The sequence below is a fragment of the Tribolium madens genome, unplaced genomic scaffold (assembly GCF_015345945.1).
Source record: "Tribolium madens isolate multiple individuals breed KSU strain unplaced genomic scaffold, Tmad_KSU_1.1 Scaffold_3;HRSCAF=73;Tcas5.2_LG2, whole genome shotgun sequence".
NCBI classification, from domain to species: Eukaryota; Metazoa; Arthropoda; class Insecta; order Coleoptera; family Tenebrionidae; genus Tribolium; species Tribolium madens.
Genome location: NW_025401006.1, coordinates 215,956 through 238,024, shown reverse-complemented (window position 1 = coordinate 238,024; position 22,069 = coordinate 215,956). Strand labels below are relative to the sequence as shown.

The following is a 22,069-nucleotide window of genomic DNA, read 5'->3' as shown; positions in this document are numbered from 1 at the left end:
AATTTTTAGATCCATAATTAAAAAAAAAATTGGTTCTTTTTTATAACTAATTTTGCTACATGTTAAATGTACATACTTATTTCTGTTGCAATCTGCAAAAATAGTAAATAATAATTTTTGAAAGTATGACCACATTCTTTGCATTTTTTTTAATAAAGTATGTTGGTAGTTTGTAAAGTGGAATTTTTACCCAAACATCCTTTTTTAGTTGTGGACAGTTGTTATAGAATAGTAGCTCGGTTTTAAATATTTTATTGAAATAAGAACTAGTATAGTAGCCACTATAAGCTCCTATGAATACATAAATATTAAAATCCACTAAAAGCAAAAGTATCACTTAGGTATTCACGTTCACAAAAATACAATCTATAGTTTGATTATGAAGTAATTGCTAAATGTGAATGCCTTAGACTATTAAATATTGCTAGTTCATGTTTGAAAAAATGCTAAAATGATTTTCATATTGCACTTGTGTCTGAGATATGTGTATACTGAACAACAACGGCACCCTCTACTGAGTATTTTACGTAATTGCAACAAAAACTTTACATCCAACCAAACACAAGTCTAAATTAATTCTAGAAATCAAAACAATTTTATTTTCAATCTATAAAATGGCTACTGGTCAAACAATTCCATTCCTTAACATATAAATACATAATTGAGCAAAATAAACAATTACAAAACAGATTTAGCCATTTTAACGACCAGTGTTAAAATAAACCCTCGGTTTTTAGAAAGTCTTTTAAAATCCAGTAACTATGTCCAATTAACTCTAAACTCAGCAATAAGACAAGGTTCGAAACATATGTTGTTAGTAATTATATTTGCACGTGAAAAAAGGCACATCTAAGAAATACTTGTCCTAGCCTAACAATAAATTTTAGATAAACTATTGTCTTGGCCAAAGGTAATTTCTTAGACACAACTTTATTCATATTCGAGTATAGTTAATCACAAGGTAAATTTCGTAATCTTGATCATATTGTAATTTGCTTAGAACAGCGTTATCTAATATGCAACAAAAGGGAATGTATTTTTCAACAGTTCTTAAAACCGAAGGTTAATTGTTTAAAATATCACTTCCACTTCACACATTCTTAACAGTAATAGTCCATCAAGTGAGGGTGCTTAACAACTAAAGGCATTTTCAAAATGGTGTAGTAAATATACTAACTGCCACAAAGGATTTTTTAACAACGAAACTTAAGAATTAAAATTATAAAGCTACACATATAAATTAATAAAACAGAACAATTCTTCAGCTCTAAGACATATTATCTAATCCGTTTGACTTTTGAGGCAGTCCTGCATACCACTTGAATTTTTGTTTTATTTTAAAAATATTTGCAAATCAAACGGAATGGCAGATGTTGAATTGTACAATATAAAGGCACACCTATTACATTAAATTATTCTCTGTACAATAATTACCACCCGATAAAATTTGTTTTATTCTAACAATGGTGAAAATGACATTAAAAGCATTGAATTGTACTGCAATATTATCGAGAAAGTACAAATTTAAACTAGTAAGTACAAATTTCATTATCAAATCAAATTTTACATATAGTGTAGATGAAGCATATGTGCAAAGACAGCGGAAATTTGTAATTTTTTTTTGTTTTTAAGATAAGCGAAATAAACAAAGCCAAAAATACAACTAAACCTAAAGCCAGTTTTACACGTCAGTGCAAAAAAAGGCACACTCATTTAAAATTAATTTAACGATAAGCCTTATGTAACCGTTAGTAACGAAAAATTACACAACGAACAACATTATCATGGAAGATGTACCTAGTACGTACAATCATACAAACAAAAAATTAATCGAATGTCAAGGTACAGAGTAACGTCCAACGTTTGATTGCAAAATTTGACGTCTCTGTTGTATTAGAGGTAGTTACAATGGAGAATTAGGTGTACGACATTGACACATGAATATAGACACTAAAAAACAAAAATGTGGCTCACCTAAATCTTACCGACAATTGCTAACAATTTCAAGCTTACGATATCTACTAGATAAGTAAAATAGGAAGTGTTAACACATATATATTTTTGTTCATTAGTGATATTATAAATCTATTACTGGCAAACTAATGGCACCTGACAACAAAACTTTCAATTCTGAAAAAATTTATAAAGGAGGTTATTGTTTCCGTTGGGGAAATCTAATCACTGGTGTTGAAATAGTCCGAAGCATTCCCACGGCAAATAGGACAGGTTCTGTTTGACTGAAAAATAAAAACATTAGATTAATAAAAAATATAAAGTAAAACATGAACCATTCCTTTTTTTCTCAAAGTAGCAAAAGGTGAAATAAGCCACAATAATTTGATTTGATTGATAAAATAAGAATTTGCGTTAGAACTGAACCATACAAATTTTGAGCCAAAAACTGAAATGTAAAAGTAACAGATTGGCAAAAGAAAAGTTCCGAGATAATTTCACAACTAAACAAACGTCGAGTGCTAACGCAGTTCTTTAACTTTTTTCACAATATGTGAAAAAAATACAATTTTTTTTTTGTAATAAAACACTATTTTCTTTACTTTTTTGAATGTGGTCTTTAAACTTGTCCTTTTGAAGCATTGTACTCGTAAATGATTATTAAAAACCCATATTCTTTATAAACCATTGCTAAAAATATGTCTTTCTGCTTAAGTAGTAAGAATAGAATAGTTTAATAGTGTTTAACTAAGTTGTGGGTAGCTCGCAGAAGAAAAAGTTGTGATAGTTTGTATCTGAAATCAACTTTTAGGTTACACAAAATGTTTTTATTAATTATCTTTGGTAAAAACCTTTAAATAAGTTTCACGCAGAAGCAGTTGAAAGTTGTCATTCATTATGTTAACTTAACACTTAACTTAACTATAGTTGGTAATGTAATAACGTATGGTCCTAAAGTTTTGGGAATTTTTTTAGATGGTTTTTATTTATACCAAATAGCGTTTAAATAGGTTATTACTGGAAGTAAAATATGAGTTGTTTATGTTATGGCAGTTTAGTTGTTTCAATTGAGTTTTCAAAAATGTCTTATCAGCTAGATATTCGTTAAGGCATTTACAATCTGGTTGGGTGAATGTCTCAACGTAAAATCATTGCAACTTATAGAGAACAAAATATTTCGGTTTCAACAATTTGTCGGACCATCAAGGAATGTGAAGAAGGTATCCCGTGTTAATGTGTCCAAATGTCCTCGAACCCAAATTTTGGGGGAACAAAGAATGATTTAAGCCATTAAAAAGAAAATTAGAGTATCACAACAAAAATTAGGTCGAAGATTCGCTGTTTCAAAGACCATTTATATTTAAAGATATCTCTCCAAATTCAATAAAGTTTTAAATACATATTATGCCAATCATGATTTGCCTTCGTGTCACAATGGTAGAGAAGCTAAAGCTACAAAATGACTTAACGAAAACAATATAAATTTTGTACCTAAAATAGACAATCCTCCCAACGTACAGTTGCGGAATTACACAGAGATACTTCATGATACTTCATGAAGCAACATTTAGAACGCATGTAATCAAATGTGGCGCTTTACACAGGAGCAAGTACCATCGTGTAACATAGAGTACCAACTCGACGAGTGTTTGAAATTTGGAATATATTTGAAATTTCACTCGACGATTCATAAAGTCGGTCAAAATATGTACAGTTTCAAGAGTTTTCGTCTCCGCAATTGTCAAGTGTCGTGAATCTGACATCATTTTTAGTGTTTTACCGTCTCGTAGCTCATTTGTAATTTCATTTTTAGTTAAACCGTCACAGAGCACAAAAAAAAACAGTAATTATTGGAAATACTTGTAGGACTGACTTGGAGCTGCTACTCGATGTCACTTTATTTTACTCGATGTCTATGTATTCGTATTGGACGTATCATCAAGTGTAAACTCGATGAGGAACGATCGATGTTACTTGATCGTCCACGATCGACGTTCTGTGTATCTGCTGCCTTAACTACCCTTTACTGTCATCATGATTGATATTAGACAATTAAACTTTTTTTGTTGTTAAAATAGTTAATAAACAATTTGTCTGCCTTAGGAAATTTATTAATTAAACTAAGTGTAATTAAATCATCGCTTTGATCTGCTGCTTACCCTTTATTATGCCACAAATCACTATTTTTGAAAGTAATCAAGTCAAAATGACATAAACATGACAAGAGTAAAAAATGAGGTTATTAATGTAAAGGTTGTTTTAGAGTTTACATTATGAAAATGACAATACTGTCCGAAATTTTAATTCCGCAACTATACCTCAGGCTTGATTAACTGAAGAGTTTTGGACAATATTGAACAGAAAAGTGTACGACAAGAAATGGGAAGTCAAAAATGTGACAAACAATGCGACGTCGAATTTTTTTAAAGTTAAGAGAAATTGATCCTGCTCTTACCAAATCAGAAGAAAATTGAGAGCCACTGACGATAATGGCCCACTATCAGTAATTTGATTATGGATTATTTATTATTGTTTATATTATCAATTGTTATTAGGTACATTTAGTTTAAAAAATTAAAAAGTTTTGAAAAAGTTATTTTTATAGTAGTAAGTGTATTTTTTTAGCAACGCAGTTTATGCTATGAAAATTGTAACTGCCGGCAATTTCATTACGTTAGAGCTATTGAATTGAATTTATTTGAAAGAAAATAAGAAAAATATTGAATGAACTTACTCTGAGCCACTTATCGATACATTTGGCATGGAATTCGTGTGAGCAAGGTAAGACTCTGAGCACTTGTCTGGCTTCAAAATCGCACATGCACACCACACATGAAGTCTGATCCCCTTGGTGTGTATCGGCGTTAAATTTGTAACTGAGAAGCGACTCAATTTCTAATTTTCCTAAACCTCGGGGTTTCGCTTCGCCTAACTGTTCGGCCAAATTAAGAAGAGCTTCGTAATTCTCCGTTTCCGTAGTATCTGAACTACTGAGATCGGTTTGGCTGAATGGAGACATTGGCGGATTCGAAAACATAGCGCTGAAAAAATTCCCATTGAGTAGTGAATAATCAAAATACTGTACGACTTACAGGAAATGAAGTAGGAAGCCTGAATACTGAGCGGGCGCCGAAATGATGGGTGCATTGTGGTGCCAACGAGTCCTCGGAGGTTGCAAACGCGGATTTCTGTGCTGCCTAGACCTGGCATGTAATAACTCTAACTGATTGCCTCTCGTTTCAGCCGACAAAAATAAGGAGGCGGGAGGTGTAACTTGAAGAGGAGAAACATGTAATGGGGGTGCTCCGTGAAGTGTCGAGTGCGTATGAGAATGGTGATCGTTGAGGAGCTCCAATTCAAGGCTATCAGGTCTTTGAGGCGGGAGGTGCTGGTTGTAATGCTGATTAGAAACGGAAAGAGCACTAGGCGGAGTGGGGAAGCCCCCGTAACCCTGATGTGGAAGACAACCGGGAAACTGCTGGGGTACTAGTTGATGGGGCGTTTGGTACACATTATGCATATGACAACTGTGCATGTGTGGAGGGGCACCCGGAGGAGCCGTACACAAAGATATGTGTGGCGGCGACGTGTAACTCCACATGGCTTCGTGATTCATTGGAATCGTTACTGGTACCTGTATTAGAATAAAGTGTGTATAAAATCACGTATTTTAAAGCTTTAGATTTGACAACCTGATTGATATCCATCATTACAGTAGACTGATGAGGATGAGCGTGAGCAACAGGTGGAGGACTGGGTAAAAACGTTTGATGATGTGCGTGTATGAAATCATTCCTATCACGGTATCTGGGACGACGTAACGGGGGACTGCCCTGCAAAAAGAGAACAGAAAAATAAGTTAAATAGCAAATACATAAGCTAAAAGTTATAGTTTTAAACAAGCGTTTAATCAACAAAATATTATTATATTATTAAAGGAATTATTGTTATCGGATGTAATGTTGTTCTGAGTGTTTTGATCGAAGTTCAGAACAGTTTGAAACATGTGAACCATGTTCGAGGAAACTCAGTAACGAGGTGTGTTGAAAGAATGAGTCCGGTACAAGTTCGAAACCGCCGTAATTTCTTCGTAATCAGTAAGATCAAGGTGTTCGGAACAAGTTAACAACAAAACAAATGCTTAAAATGATCTGAACTATTTCCAAATAATTTGGCTAGATATTAACCCAAAAACCGGTGTAAATCAAAGTATCTCAACAAAGCAAGAGCTTAAATCTTCGTTCCGGTTTCCAGCTTCCAGCAAACTACGCAATTTAAGCTACTTCCACAAGGACGCTTGCAGGATTACTTTTAGGGAGGTGCATGATCAGAGTCGGATCGTGGGAGAGTGATGAGGTTTGTAACACTTCTCCCATCCAACTGAAAATTCCGCAAATTTTAATAGTTTTAGGTCATTGGGCCATGTTATCGGTCAACGATGAGATCCGCTAGACTAAACGGATTGTGCATGCTAAATGTTCATAGAGAAAGGGTGAAAGAAGTCACTGAATTCATTTAAAAAGTGTTGAACAAGTTTGGGCAACAACCTAGATGAGTTAAGTTTTTGTTCAAACAATAAAAATTTATTTTCTTAATTTTTTTGGTGTATTTTCTTTCATAGCAAGAAGGTGCAATTGCACTCCCCTCCTGGCGCCCATGTACTTCCATGGGCTTTTGCCAGGAAGATCTACAGGTGTGCAACGCATAATACCGTATTTTTATTTATTGGTTTTGTGAATGCAGCAGATAAATTATAATCTTGTGATAGATTTAATGTGCGATATTTTTTTCTACTTTAAAAAATAGAACCACTAAAGATAGTGATAGTGAGAACTACTTCCTTTCTTTTTCCTTTTCTTCTTTTTCTTTCTTTTAGTTGCAACACCAGAAGTAAAAGTTTGTTATCTTCGTTGGACATCATAAGGGTAATAATACATTAATTAAAAAAAAAAAACACTACTGCATATAGCGAACTTTATAAAAATAGCTTTTACACACCATTTAGCATTTGGTGTGTATGAGCTAAAAGTTTAAAACTGTTTAAACTGTCTGTCCAATGAAGAGTTTCGAACCTGTTCGGAACAAATTTAAAACATGGATTTTGGTGTGTATCCGACATAAAAAAAATTGAAACAAGTATCGTGTTTTTTTTTAATAAAAAAATAACACAAGCGATTGTGTATTACTCCTATAAAAATGTATGCTCTTTGACAAGTGACAAATGTGTAGTCTTCTATTTTAATTGGCTAAAATTTTCATACATAAAAATATGAATCAAAAGAATGAAAAATAAAAACGAAAATAACGCTGATGAAAACCACTGATTCAGCTGCCCGTAGTTACGTATCTCCCTGAAATCCAGTTTTTTAAAATCATTGTTTGAACGTAATATAAAAGTAAGTAATATAAAAAAGACAATAAATTTCCCTTTTATTGTTCAACAAAGAACTATTTTTTTTTAGTAATTTAAGAGGTATGTATCAAAAACCTCAAAAACCAGCCTCAAACAAATAATAAAAAATATTGCTTGTCCAACAAAATTTGTTAAATTCTATAACGTACAATACATATACCAGGTGAATAAAAAGTATGGAACCAAACGTTTTTTGCTTAAACTATTTATTTTTTGAAAAAACTAATTGATGAGTGATAAAGTACTATAAAAATGTGATGATTTAACAAGAATAAAATTTTTCGAAATTTCCTTTTGTTTTTGAGTTCTACAAAAAAAAAAAATTTAATGGCAACCCACTATAAAATCACTTTTCTCATAAAACCTATACTCTAAGGATTACAACTATCTGCTTTATACTTAATTTTTTCAAAAAAAATTTTTCACATAAATTGCAATTTTGACAAAAAAAAAATCGCGTAACTCAAAAACAAAACAAAAATTCGTTGTGAAAATACGATCACATTTTTTATATTACTTTAATTTATATTACTTATTATTTTCTGGAGGCAAATGATTAAAAATAAAACCGCTAGGTTCCATACTATATATTCACCCTTTATATGTATTTAATTATAAGTTATTTATAAGTATAAGTGGTATGATCAATCAAGTCACTTATGAGGAATTCTATCCAACTGTGGCAAGTGTGACTTCTGCGAAATTTTACTAGTCTGTAATGACATCAACAATAGCTAAAAAATAAGTAGTAGATAATGGATTAAATATTTTATCCACAATCACTCTATAAAGAGACTTTATTCCACACTTTAGACGCGGTTAAACATTCTTGCGTGGATAAAACGCTACCTAACACACTCTTACAATAAATAACCATTATTCTTCGACACTGTCAAAATTTACGGTTTTCTCCCGTGTAAGGAAGTTTTGACAACTGTTTGGCATTTCTCAATACGAAACGTCAAATTATTTTTACAGATTTAAAGCAAGTTTAAGCCTTGTTGAGTCTAATACGAAGAATAAAATGTTGTATGTAACTCATCTTAGTGTAAATCGGTTCATTTATTCCGCCTCGTGGATGATAAACTAAATAAACCGTCCGATTTACACTCACACTCGTCGAATAAATAACTATTAACATATTTGCGAATTTGAAAAATATAAACTTGTTCTAAAGTGAACAAATAATAGAGATAGTGTAAGATTAAACAATGACTGAAAATAAATCTTAAAATTAAAGAATTGTAAATGTGTTTATGAAATACATTATCTGTTATTTTAAAAATGTTTAAAACTTAATTCTGCTTGTTTATCTTTAAGCATGTCATTCCTTATCAATTTCCCGTGTCTTTTTCAGTTCTCTCTGATGGAATGTATCACAAAATACATATTACACATCAAATTAACCATCAACTGAACGGACAATACCTTTGATGTTACTATACTCACCTGTAAGTTGTGATGTGAAGTAGAGGGCGGGTGCTGCCTAGGTGACCTCCTTGGGGGTGAGGCCGGTTGAGCATTTAGTTCAATATGATGGCCAGAGCGCGATAAGCGTCGGCGTTTACGGGACGGACTTTCACTTTTAATACTTTCTTCTCCTCCTTGTCTATAAAACTGTGGTGAGTGCTGCTGGAAGTGGACCGGACTCACCCGAACTTCTGTTAAACAAAACACCATCTTATATAAATCTGTAACAACGTCCGATTGTACCTCTGCCATGCCTCCTCTGTGAATTTGAAAAATCCATCATGTTCCTTTGATGCAAAACATCTGGAGATGAATTGCTGATGATGTTTGGTGAATTTTCACAGATATTTATGTGGAGAGGAGGGGAAATGTGACGACGATCACCCAAGTTGGGCATGTGTCGTCTGTCGCCCCCATTGTGGTAGTTTTGAACAGGAGCGTGGCGTCTTTCAGGGGCGTTTGATAAGGGAATGTGGCGTCTGTCTTGGTGGGGGTGTCCTATAATTTAAGAGAGTGAATGATGCAGTTTACTCCAAAATTACACACCAGAGGATTCACTGTTGTAGTGTATGTGGCTATTTCTCAATACAGGGCTCAGCTGGGAGGGCACTTTGGGGTACCCGTGAACATAGTTGGAGTCCTTAGGGCTAGTATTAGGGGGTACTGAGCATTCACTGCAAGCAAAATAAAACTTTGAAATGAGTGAAATGAACGGTTTTCAAGTCTTACCCTCGATTAAAGTTATTATCATATTCCCTGCTGTAATCTTTGGGATATCGGTTAGGCCACCGCTGGTGGCCATGATTTGGTCGATTAGAATGGTTATTTGTGTGCCTACTGAAGGACGAGGAGTTCCTTCGAGACTGGTTGTGGTTGTTGGAATTCATTACAGTAATAACTGAAACATAATAATTTTTCGGTTTGATTAACGAGACAATAGAATATGTTAAAACAACCTTGTAGCATATAATCACTATCACCATTGAGTAAGAGAGAATGAGTAATTTTACAAATTTGTAGTGTACTATTGATCCAATAGAGGCATTGCACATTCACAATACACCTCCATTAAATAAACTCAAATTGATAAGAACACAAATGCAACTTTTGTGCGTTACGCCCCATGGCTAGTGCACATGAGTGGAGAATAATCACGAATTTTCACAAATATGTTCTCAAGTATTGTGAAATCAGCTACGTACACCCTCCTAAGCTGTCACAACACCAACACAAACAAAGATGAAAGGTGGGGATGGGACATTAAAAAATGTGATCATTTCATTAATTTATCACCAAAAATACAAGCTTATACTTACAAAATCGCACGGTAAAATACAAATTCTGAACAATAATTTAACCGAAGTATAATAATTGGTGTATAATTCTACAAAATCAACTTGCTAATTTATTTACACATATGAGTTACAGTGTGGCCATGACGGCCATTACTTAGAGACAAAACAAAAAACCCTAAAACGCAATGCTCTGGCTCTTCAAGTGTTGACGGTTTGCATTTTGATTGTTTGTTGATTAGTTCTAACTTAAACAATTGTTTACAAAATTATAATACCAATAATTTGAGGAATTTTCAAAGGTCGACAAAAAAAGGTAAATACATATTTAGCAGACGTGTGGATGCTATCGTTGTTTGTGGGAATTTATTATCGGTATGCAATATACTCACTACATTTAATATTTTCTATTTTTTAGCTAGAATAGATTGCATACAAGGTGATTCACGAGAAATAATGAGCCTGACCAAATTCTCGATGCAACCACCATTACTCGTCGTAAGTTATTTTGCGACAACTGTAATGTTGGTTGCATCGAAAATTTGGTCAGGCTCATTATTCCTCCTGTATACAGTGCCAATAACATTATTGTCAATGATTGACGTGCATAGGTGCAGATTTTTTTATTGTCACAATATTGTCACCACTGGTAGGTTGTGACTCTCGTCAATATGCCCTCAGTTCTACAAGTTCGAATAATTTTTCTTTCTCTAGAAGGGATGTCACGTTGACAAATTTCTGCAGCTTTGACAGTCTATGATTGTCCATAATTATTTCTCGACTTATAGTGTCTTTAATGACGCGATTAAAACTCCAAAATAGTATATTAAAGAACAAGTTTTATAAGGGTTGATTTGGCGCACGAATCCCAAGTTAGAAAACGAGTCGTAGGCGAGTTTTCTATGGGATGAGTGCGCCAATGCCATTATAAAACGAGTATTTTATGCTATTTTTTCTAATTTGCGCTTTCTTATTTTTTCTTATTTTAATTAAAAAAAATATATATACAGGGTATTTCACGAGTGATAATGAGCCTGACGGAATTGAAAATACAACCCACAATACATTTGCAAAGTTAACGTGGATAGTTTAGATATCGCATTTTTTAGAAAAAACGATTATGAATCCACGATAGCTTTGCTTCCAATAATTTTATTTGTCAGAACTGACATTAAATTTAGCAAAAAGTCAAAATGCATTGGAATGATCTGATTCTCATTTTATGGCGAATTTGGGAAATATGTTTCTGCCGTTGAGCGTTTGTAAAGACAATGTTTCCCGAATAGAAAAGCTCCAAAAAGGCTTGAATAACTAAAGTGCTTTCCAACGGTAAAGAGACAAATAACCTTAAAACTTGTGTTTCCTTTCTTGTCAGTTTCTTTGTGTCAGTCACGCGATAACTATGTTTTATTAATTTTAAAACTCATAATCAAAATCCATGAAGCCTATGCAAATGTATTGCTGGCTGCAGTTCAAATTTGAAATGAACCTGACCGTTCTTAAGGCACTTTTTTGCAAGGAATCTAAATCTGTCATCGTGTTTTCCAAGACGCTCTTGATATCAGAGTTACAACACTCAACCTGGATTTTCTTATGGACGCCATATTTGATTTATGTATTTTTGAAAAGTCTTTTTGTTCCTGATTACTACTATCTATCACACGATATGACTCATTAGAAAGAAAAGTTAATTTTTCTCTTCCTTTTGGACTTATATTTTTTTCTGCGTTTTAAATTCCATCACATTGGCGGTTTTACTTTTACTTTTTTGACAACGACGTCAGTTTGACAAATGGGTTTACGCAAGTTAAATAACAAAGATCTCAAAAAAAACAGATTTAAGATAAAAAATACAAAATCAATTTTTAACAAAAACAATCATTATTCAGTTAATTAATTAGTTGTCAAAGTGACATCGTTGTCAAAAAAATAAAACCGCCAATGTGATGAGATGTAAACTGCAAAAAAGAATTCCAAAACCAAGGAAACAGGTCAGTTTTTAACAGGGCCGGATTACTTACTTTCTTTTTGTCTAAAATACTTGAAATATTTTAATAGTTTTTGATGCAGTTGTTATTAAAATCAAGTATTTTAAGAAATTTAAAAAAGCCAGGTGGTTATTAACAAGCTATTATTAAATAAAGCTGATTTTTTTTAATAATAGCTTGGTAAAACTCTACCACTACTTTGGTTTTAAGTACGGTCCTGTTTTATTCTAGTGGATGCAGCAACACTTGCAAAGGAACGTGACATTTATTGAGGATTACAAATTCATTCCCTTATAATAATGTGTCATAAAATTTTTAGTAGGTCTTAGGAAAACGATTTTTCATAAATCCGACACACGCCTGAGTGAATCTTTTAGTTTCTCTACTCGTACTGTAATATACTATATTACATTCACTGCTGTCACTGTTTTGTCACTGACACTGAATTAATGCATTCGAGGTTTTGGTCATAGAAAACTATTCTCTGTTCATAATTTAAAGAAACACCCAACCGGCAATAAGGCTCAAAAATTCAACCGGCAACGTTGTTTAGTTATATGTATTTTCTAGTGGGAACGTATGTGTCAAAAAAATAAGGTTATGTTTTCTTTTTCACAAAGTTTGTTGACCAACAGAACTCAAAGAAGTCTTATATGGATTTAATATCTTAGATGGTATTGGGCGACATACGTCGTTGCGGTTTTTGGTTTTTCCGGTTTTAAATTTGTAGCACGGAGAATTGAAAATTGGTTCAAAAGGACCACCGGCAGACACAGAAGCAACTTGTTCTCACCCCGAAGGTTTCAGCAAAAGTTTCAATGTCCCATTTGCATTGTTGTTATGATGGTATGTTGATAGCGTTATTTTATTTGTGATAAGTTGATGGTTCTGAAAAGAACCGATTTTTTTAAAACTTGAATGTGGAACAATGCAAAACTAAAAGAAATTCTCTTTATTGGATTCATCATGATCTGAACTTGACCAAGTTGATGAAGAATCAGAATCAGCCAGATCAATTATTATTGGAGGAATGTTCAGCTGCAGGTTCAAATTAGCTGCGCTTTTATTCCAATCGTCAGAAATCAGCTCCTCACAATGCCTTACGCTGTTGCGCCACTTTCAGGAGTAAAATTGTTAAGTGCTTCATGCCATACTTCACCAACTTTCTCTCTACCATAACGTGAGGCGCTGATATGTTTATTGTAAAAAGTTTTACAATATGCCCAAGCCAGTTCGATAGGGTTGTACTGGCAGTGGTATGGAGGAAGTCTTAACACATCTATGCCATGTTGATTTAAAAGGGTGTCCACTTCATATTTAACAGGAGCATTTTGCACTTTAGGCTGAATTAACTCCCACAACTGTTTCTTCGTCGCGTTTGTATTAAAATGTATGTTGTTCACAGACAAATAATTTTGAAGCATGGTTTTCTTTGATGACTTTGTAGGTGGTTTGTCAAGTTTTACTGAATGGTACGGAGCATTATCCATTACCACTACCGTTTTTTGACCATCAAATGGCAGAGCTGGAATCAATTGCTCTTCAACCCAATTTTTAAAAAGATTACCGTTCATGGTCTTGTGATAGTCGCGGTCGTTGATTTTTGTTTTGAGTAACATGGAGCACCTATTTAAGAAACCAGTGAAGCATCCAGCATGTAGGACCGTGAATCGTTCACCTTCCGTCTTTTTAACTTTATAATCTTTTTTAGACAGAGCATCATTTGTCCACGTTCGAATTTGGGAACCATTTTGGAAAATCCATGTCTCGTCTAACCAAACAAAATTAACATTTGGATAATCAGTTTTGTATTGCATATATCTTTTTAAAAATCTGATTCGTTGAGCAGCGATATAAGGCTTTTCCATTAGGATTTTTCGGTTATTTTCAAATTTATACCTATACCACAGAATAAATATTATAACAGAAGCCCCACTCCGCACGAAATCTTTGATATTTCGCCGGTCGCTCCAGTAACCTCGGGTATTTAATCCAGTAGTGCACTTAAGATGTGTGCGTTAAAATGGGACTAGAGATGTGGTTTCCATATGTAAAAAAAAATTAACTAAATCTTAATGTCATGTAGGTATTTACTTATTCTGTTTCGACTGTAGCTTCATGTAGTGAACTTAAATGTATGTACGTTAAATAAAAAATACACGGTTTAATTTTATAAGTAGGAACTTCTAAGGGTAAAGAGCTGAAAAAGTTCTCATCAATGCAATGGAAGAATTAAAACAATTCATAACATTTTGTTATCTTTGTTATTTTGTCTAAATAATAATAGTCCAATTGCGAAGGGCACTACTTATTTCACGTCTTTTTAACTTAGAATTAAAATAAAACGAAACGAATCGATATTAATGCCTACTGAATGACGATAAATGACTGTTTGGGCTGATTAAAAAAAATGTATTGCTTGCAGACTTTAAAGGAACAATAATTCCAGGAAAGCTGTTTACTAGATAAAGGAAATCGCCAACTTAACAGATTTTATACTTACTTGGAATAAAACCGGGCCTGAAAGGTGAATTTCTAGGAATCAGCATTAAACATTATTCACATAATAAAAGGCAGTCAATTTTATATTAAAAAAAAATTGTTTGAAATATAAAACAAAAACAATTCCAATATCAATTATAACAATGGTAAATATGTATACTCCTAAGACAATAATGATAAAAAAAAAAGATTTGTAAATTGTGTAGGTGTACGTGCACCCAACTCCAATATTTCTTAAAAACGCGCCTGTAAATCATAGCCAATAGCGCTACACACATGTACGGAAAGCTGCGGGTAATGCTGACTAAAGACGATAGCCCTTTAAATGAGTAGTGCACTTTCATCCTCCTCTAATTTTCGTCTCCTTGTCGAGTGAGGCTTCTGTTATAGTATTAATATTCTGTGCCTATACCCCATACTTTTCAAAATTTTATATAAAGTTGTGCGGCCTCCGGTATACTCTACATTTTGTATTGCGTACGATAATAAATTATTTAAATTGAAATATTCTCCCGATTTTTTTTTTTGGAATATATATCGCCCCAATTCTTCGCTAAAAAAATGATCTTGGAAGAACGATATTTTTTTACGTCCTCCTCCGCTCACCGAAGATTTCAGGTTTTGACCGGCGTTAGAGCATTTCAAAATTCTAAAAATGGTTGCTGCAGACACCTAATAATGTAAAAAAGTCAATAGAAAATCTAGGTTGGGGTAATCTTGTAGGGGTAGTTTTGTAGATATTGAGACTTCGCGAGAGTTATAAATCGAATTTATCCATTTTCTATAATTTTTGCGAGAAATTAATTATCTACCCGCGTATTTTGTCTGACAATAAAACATACCTCAAGAATATCCCGCTTTTGGCTTTTTACGCCGATGTTACCGAAAAAATATTTTGAAGCTTTTCGATAATTTGGCGGTCAGATAAATCTGGCGCTAACCGTTTCAATTCATCGCTGCATTTCACAACGGCTTCCTTCATTTTTGCGTTGAGCAAATTTCTTTGCTTTCGAGGCATTTTAGTGCGGAATAAATAAATATTCAAAACTGAATTTTGATGAAATTTTACATGAAAGTCAAAAACTTCAAATCTGACGCAAATTTGCAACCAACCTAACAGTGTGAAAATCTTGCATAGGGGATTTATTTTTTTCACCAACATAATGCAACAGGTTGTGTTTCTTTAATTTTGAACAGGGTTTACAATGTTGTGATTTCAGCTTTTTTCCTTTCTCCTATGGTTCAAGTTAAAAAAACTAGATTCCGTTTTTAGTTTTGTTTGCAGACATAAAACATGCATACTTTTACTTTTTCTGAATTCTTCTTTATAATAAAGTTTTTTTTCTGTAATTGTCATAAATTGAACGAAACAAAACCGTCAAAATAATCTGTACTTTTCCGGACTCATATGTCAACTAAAGTGTACAAAAAATTTAATTTTAGTGCCTTGCTATGTAAATAGCCACTGTTAATGAATAAAAACCAGCGAAAATGTCTAAAATATGTTATTTTTCAAATTTTGAGGACTAGAAGCGACTGTAATTATGTAACTCGTTTATTAATCGGGGATTATTAATTCCCACACTTTTTTATTTTTTAGGGCAATGACGAGCGAAAACGACGACTACTCAACGCCAAACATTTCGAATGCCAATGTTTGAGATGCCGCGATTGCACCGAATTTGGTACTGAAATGAGTTCTTTAAAATGCCCCAGATGCCACAAAGGCCTTTTACCTCCAAAACCCTGGCAGTGCTCTTCTTGCCAACGAATTTTTCACGATTCTCTTATCAAAATGACAATCACAGAATGCCAAAGACAAATTGAAGAGTTTGTTAAAACCGCAATAATTTCCCTCAACCCCTTAAGCCACAATTTTTCACAGAATCACGCACCATTGAAGTTTTGGAGAAATTCCAGAAAAAACTAAGTTTCACGTTTCATCACCAACACTACTTGGTTTTGGAAGTGGAGCAAAACTTGGTCCGTCTCTACTCACAAGCCTCTCCAAGTGGGAAAAACTTAAACCGGAAAATCGAACTTTGCAATAAACTTTTGGAGATTTTCCGAAAAATTGAACCGGGGATTTCCCGCATTCAGGCAATAGCCATGTATGAATTGCATTCAGCTGTGGCAAATTTGGCCCAAAAGTGTTACAATAATAAGGAATTTGGCACCGAGGAATTTGTCAAAAGGCTACTAGCAGCTGAAACTATTTTGAAAAATTCAATCAAATGTCTCCTTTACGAACCTGTGAAGAGTCCCGAAGGACGCCTTGCACAAAACGCTCTGTCAGAATTAAAAATGTTGCGACTATCGATCAACAACATTCAACTGGGGGAAAAACAAACCAAACCAACCAAAAACAAGAGAAAAAAATAGATTTTATTACACTTGTCACAATAAATCACGCAGTTTGGATGAGTAAATCAAAATTTTGTACCAAATTCTCCAACGATTGTTTCGCCACAATCGCCAATTCCCCTTCGATTGAATTTTCCGGTTCCCACTTTAAAATTTCCACAGACTTTTCAAGCAGCTCCACAGCGTCTTGCATTTTCCTCCTGAAATCCTCCCGAGTGATCAACCCCGACTTGTACTCATTCCTCGCGAGTGAAATCAAAGGGGCATGAAGCTCATAGAGTGTGATTCCCCGAAGTCTCGAAACTCCAGGCTCAACCACATCCAAAACTTCCAATAATTGATAACACAACTCCACTTTATGTTCCTGTAATAAATCCGGGAGTTCATGAATGGTGTAACCAGGAGCTCGTCCGTATAATTGCGTCAAGTCGACACGAAGTATAGACATGTAGGCGTTTTTCGGGTGGAAAACTGAACGATATTTCCTGAAAATAGCCTCGCGTTGCTCGATTCCTTCAGCCCCTGAAACCATTTGAATAGCTTCGATTTCACTCTGGACTATTTTGTAGACTTTTCGGACTGAAACAGCGTTGGTTTTGAACTCGCAATGAGTGCAATTCCAGTCGCAGGAATCGTTCAAAGGATCAGTGCTCAGAATTACACCATTATCGCATTTGCTACACTTCAGGGTGCTTAGATGTGTCCCAAGCTCGGTTTTGTCACTACATCTTCGACATTGACAATCCAAATATTTGTTTTCTTTCAAAAAATCGCGTCGGATTAGAGTGGGCCAAAGGGGGTAAACGTAGTTATAGAATAACTCGTGGTTTTCAGGAATATTCACAGATGCTCGGAGTGTGATTTTGAAATCGTTGGGAGTCACAGTTTGAAACAAATTTGTGACACAATTGTGCGAAATTAGTGATAATTTCGGATACAAACAACGAATCAAATACCCCGAAGAGGCCCTCACATCTATCGCAGTGACTTCGAGAATCCCACAAATGGTGTGTATTAAAGTGTCACAAAACTCCAGTTTGCACACATTTCGGACAAAGTCCACAATTTTGGTATTAATTTTGCGAATCTCATTTTTGGACTCCAACCCCTCGATTTCCTCCAGCCACCGTTTCGGATCTTTTTCCTTCGCTAGAAGCATCCTCAGGGGTGTTATACCCTCGTATTGCAAACAAACATCGTACGGGTCGTCCACGTCTTGAAATTTCACACAATTTTTAGCGAAAATTTCACATTCGTTGTCTTTGTGACTAGATAATGCTTCGCATTCGGGTCCACAAACCGGCCATGAGCATTTCGTACAGTATGTTTTTGAGTCAACGCATTCGAAACAACCAAGACACAAAACGGGKGATCCTGAATAAATCAGTCAGTTTTTTTCAAATGAGAGTTGATGTAAATACCTGATTTTGGGCCGTAAACAAAGGGAGTTTCGGTAAGGATTACTTCACCGGATTTGATAAGACGATTTGCCACGACATGACGATTTTGATCGGTTTGTGCGATAGTAAACGGGTTGGTAGTCATGTTTTGAGGCGACTGTGTACTTTTGTTCAAGTATTTCAAAAATAATTAGAGCTAATTTTAGCAGTATTGGATAAATAAAGATCTGTACGTTGTTTTTTTGGCTTTGTTCCAACAGTGAAAGACTTTATAGTTTCAAAAATAGACTAAAAGCTATTTCAATGGTTTGTTTATTAAAAAATTTTAATTACAAATTGCTTGACTAGTGAACATTTTAAACAATTGATACCCAGAATCAACACAAAAAGTCAAAATCTTTCATAAAAGTACGTTTTTTTAGTTTTAGCGGTTAGCGGTCAAAAAAACATTATTTTCTTACATTTTAGTTTAGGTAAGCGTAAAATCATATCCGAAATAAAAAAAAAACAGTACAACTTGTATTGTTTTGCCTAATGTTCGGGGCCTCACAGCGTTCACCCCCGCCTCGATCTCCTCCCAAGCCACTTCAATGCGATTCTGGGCTGTTAAAGCTGCCTACTGGGTCACTTCCATACCATCTAAAATAGTCTTCTCTTTTTGGAGTAATTCCTCCAAAGATTGGACTTTCTCAGTGAGGGATATCCCCCGATCTCGCAAATTCTTCTCTTTTATGACCCTCATAGCATTCTAAAATTGTTTAATTAAATTTAGAAAACTCAATCTTTTACTCACTCTAGTCCTCAATAAATCAGCCTCAAATGAGTTGACTTTTTTCACCTGTTTTTGGTACTCCTGGTGCCCCACGACTGTTTTATGTGTCGGTTTCGTGACAAAGGAAGTGTTGTTTGTTTGTTTGTTTGAGACTCGTTCTTGGTTGCTCATCGTCACTGCCTTCAATCTGAACTTCTGGGGGCTCTTTTGTGACGTCAAGACTTGTACTCGGGGGCTCATCCTCGTCACTCATTTCAACAATCCTGAGGCTGTCCTCAATTATATCAGGGGTGTCCTGGGAAGTCTTAGGGTTATCGTCACTGTCTTCAATGTGAACTTCTGGGGGCTCTTTTGTGACGTCAAGTCTTGTACTTGAGGGCTCATCCTCACTGTCACTTATTTCAATGATGCTGATTGAGTCCTCAATTATTTCTGGGGTGTCCTGGGAAGTCTTAGGGTTATCGCCACTGTCTTCAATCTGAATTTCGGGGGTCTCTTTTGTGACGTCAAGTCTTGTACTTGGGGGCTCATTCTCACTGTCACTTATTTCAATGATGCCGATTGAGTCCTCAATTATTTCTGGGGTGTCCTGGGAAGACTTAGGGTTATTTTCTTGGTCACTTTCGTCGTCAGTGACTTGACTGGTCTCTCTATAATTAAGTCGTGACAGATTTTCGGTTTCTGGGGCCCCATCTTCCTCATCTGTGTAATAAGAACCTTTTTACTTGCGTTAAACTTGATAAAATAAGAGATTAAAACATACCATCAAAAAGGTCGAAATTGTTACTGTGGTAGCTCATAATTCAATTGTGAGGCTCTAACGCACTGAATAATTTGCAAATCTAATCACAATTTAACACAAAAAACAAGGTAAAACCAGATAAAACTTTCAAAGCCGATAATTTTTTGCTCGTCAAAATTCACCAAAAGTATTGCCAACCCCACACAATTTGTGATATGATTTTTAAATTTATTTTTTGTATTATTTCTGCAAAATAGTCAACATATCGTATTAACTAAGCGCGTTTTATTGCGATGGTTGGCGAGCCATTGGGGGAGAACACGTGCGGTTTTCGGTCTCTTGGCCGTGGTTTCGACCCCCAGAATCGTGAAATTAGAAATGTGGGGTTTCGCTGGTGGTAAAATTGTTAAAATTGAAAAAAAACATTCTGAATGCATTTTAATTCTTACTACACCGAATTATACTCATACGATACATAAAAATGTCAAAATTGATAATTATAGTCTTGATACATTATAAATTATACTAAACTATTCCACTACTGAACTAGAATTATTGATAGTATACTTTGTGTTGCATTTTTTTGATACATTAACGTTCAGTCTTTGGTTTACCAATCAAAATCTTAATCACAGTTTCCAAATCAGCTACAACAGCTGAAACTTGAAACAGCCGACCGAAAATATCAACTAAATCGCTCTCCTAAATGTCACAAACCTGGCTTATCCTGAATAACTTTCTTGCAATATAGACTTAAAATTGGTTGGATCGTAAACGTCTGAAATTTCTTTCAGTAATACGTCTTTATTCGCTTTATAGAACGCAATAGCCGCTGAAAATTTTTCACTTTCAATCAACTTGTACAAATTCGTGTCAGAATTTGAACAAGTCGGGGGCGAAACACCCCCGTCGGCTTCGTTGTCTTCGGTGGACCTCAAAAAGGCGTTTTTAATCGAAATGATATCAACAGTAACATCTTTCAACTACAAAATTCAATCAAATTTAACTCTAATTAAATGCACAAAAATACTTCAGCCATTTTCAATGTGTTGTGCAACGTTGCAATGATTTTATTCCCAGCTTCGATCAATAGTAACAATTGAAAGTAAAGCTTGTAGCTTTATTACTTATGATTACATCGGTCTTGCTTAATGCTATAAAACTAAAATCAAAAAAAATTAGTGCAACTTGAATTGTTTTGGAGATTTACTTTTTTAGCAAATTTTTAATTGGAAAATTTTAGTAAGGTACATAATTTATAAGAAATATGAATTAAACGCATAATACAATTAAAAAAAAGGTGTTGTAAGTCATGACCATTTAAAAAATTACACAATTTTATCATTTATAAAAAAACAAATAAATCATTAAAAAATTATGTTAACCGTAATTTAGAAACTATTAAGCTTCAAAGTTGACAAATAAATTTTATAATTCTGGGCTATGTTAAGTTCTTACCTTTTCTAAAACATAGAGAATTATGTCATTGTTAACAACAGTAAAAATTTATTTATATGAGATTTGGACCAGTAATTTTTTATTAAAAAAAAGTTTGGTGTTATTCACTTAAAATTATATCTGACAACATTGGATAAGAATTATTTTAATATCAATTATTTTTTTGTTTCTTGAGAAACAGAAATAACTTTAATTATTCGCTACTTTCATTATTTTTGCTGCTACATTACAACGTTGCCAGCTTAGTAAAATTCATAATTCATCATAGCTCAAATAAAATAAGACTGGAGATGTTTTTTAACATTTTTTTATGGACTCACTCCTCAAAGCTTTTCCAAGAATGCATAATCAAGGTTATCTGTCATTTTTTTATCACCGTGTATAAAAAAAACGAGCAGAATGTAAGTATTGGAGAAAAAAGACATAACATTTAAAACGCAAAACCATAAATGGTGACGTAGGTATTTAAAAGAACGCAAACGTAACAATATTGGTAAAATAAAGAAGTAATAACCATTTTTTTGTTCCTAATATTTTTTACTCTCATATTTTATTAGGTTTGTTAATTAATTTTTTATTTATTTACATATTATTATTGTAATAGTATTACAAGGAGGAAAGTGTATCTTTTCCTCCCACAGATGAAAGTTAATGCTCAAGCCTTGTCGAGGACAGTATAACCACCTAGGGAGGAAAAGAAACTTTCCTCCAGTGT

The 22,069-nt window shown here is 34.1% G+C and overlaps 3 protein-coding genes, 1 long non-coding RNA gene and 1 pseudogene across 7 annotated transcripts; 2 read left to right on the top strand and 3 right to left on the bottom strand.

The window, feature by feature from the left end:
• Positions 1-236: 236 nt before the first annotated feature.
• Positions 237-10,277, bottom strand: LOC123007593 (RING finger protein 44). 2 transcript variants are annotated; one of them, XM_044402978.1, is made up of 9 exons: positions 10,153-10,277; positions 9,566-9,734; positions 9,383-9,510; positions 9,080-9,334; positions 8,816-9,027; positions 5,646-5,786; positions 5,046-5,587; positions 4,688-4,994; positions 237-2,237 (listed from the first exon to the last, which is right to left on the bottom strand). In XM_044402978.1, the coding sequence occupies exons 2-9, from the start codon at positions 9,721-9,723 to the stop codon at positions 2,175-2,177; spliced, it is 1,806 nt and encodes a 601-aa protein (XP_044258913.1). In that variant the 5' UTR covers positions 9,724-9,734; positions 10,153-10,277; the 3' UTR covers positions 237-2,174. The 2 variants fall into 2 exon arrangements, with proteins under 2 accessions (XP_044258913.1, XP_044258912.1); XM_044402977.1 differs by lacking the exon at positions 10,153-10,277 and adding an exon at positions 9,793-10,062.
• An 880-nt stretch (positions 10,278-11,157) lies between these two features.
• LOC123007436 lies at positions 11,158-14,366 on the top strand. Of its 2 annotated transcripts, XR_006412866.1 has the most exons (4): positions 11,158-12,693; positions 12,752-13,506; positions 13,564-13,773; positions 13,828-14,366. It is a non-coding gene; the product is annotated as an uncharacterized LOC123007436 (long non-coding RNA). The 2 variants fall into 2 exon arrangements; XR_006412865.1 differs by having other exon boundaries at positions 11,164-13,506.
• A 900-nt stretch (positions 14,367-15,266) lies between these two features.
• On the top strand, positions 15,267-17,047 carry LOC123007435 (annotated as a pseudogene).
• LOC123007434 (SET domain-containing protein SmydA-8-like) lies at positions 16,983-18,534 on the bottom strand. Its single transcript, XM_044402731.1, has 2 exons — positions 18,404-18,534; positions 16,983-18,356 (listed from the first exon to the last, which is right to left on the bottom strand). The coding sequence occupies exons 1-2, from the start codon at positions 18,525-18,527 to the stop codon at positions 17,026-17,028; spliced, it is 1,455 nt and encodes a 484-aa protein (XP_044258666.1). The 5' UTR covers positions 18,528-18,534; the 3' UTR covers positions 16,983-17,025.
• Positions 18,535-18,737: 203 nt separating this feature from the next.
• On the bottom strand, positions 18,738-20,052 carry LOC123007772 (nucleosome assembly protein 1-like 3). 2 transcript variants are annotated; one of them, XM_044403209.1, is made up of 3 exons: positions 19,918-20,052; positions 19,176-19,856; positions 18,738-19,130 (listed from the first exon to the last, which is right to left on the bottom strand). In XM_044403209.1, the coding sequence occupies exons 1-2, from the start codon at positions 19,952-19,954 to the stop codon at positions 19,255-19,257; spliced, it is 639 nt and encodes a 212-aa protein (XP_044259144.1). In that variant the 5' UTR covers positions 19,955-20,052; the 3' UTR covers positions 18,738-19,130; positions 19,176-19,254. The 2 variants fall into 2 exon arrangements, with proteins under 2 accessions (XP_044259144.1, XP_044259143.1); XM_044403208.1 differs by having other exon boundaries at positions 19,176-19,871; positions 19,918-20,039.
• Positions 20,053-22,069: the final 2,017 nt, after the last annotated feature.

What these genes read in the sequence shown, in the direction of transcription:
- LOC123007593 (XM_044402977.1), bottom strand. An exon ending in GATAATAACTTTAATCGAGG is followed by an intron (nt 9,511 to 9,565) that starts GTAAGACTTGAA and finishes TTTTGCTTGCAG; the next exon opens with TGAATGCTCAGTACCCCCTA. An exon ending in TAATGATGGATATCAATCAG is followed by an intron (nt 5,588 to 5,645) that starts GTTGTCAAATCT and finishes ATTCTAATACAG; the next exon opens with GTACCAGTAACGATTCCAAT.
- LOC123007772 (XM_044403208.1), bottom strand. Translation starts at nt 19,954, where the DNA reads ATGAGCTACCACAGTAACAATTTCGACCTTTTTGATG. An exon ending in CAATTTCGACCTTTTTGATG is followed by an intron (nt 19,872 to 19,917) that starts GTATGTTTTAAT and finishes GCAAGTAAAAAG; the next exon opens with GTTCTTATTACACAGATGAG.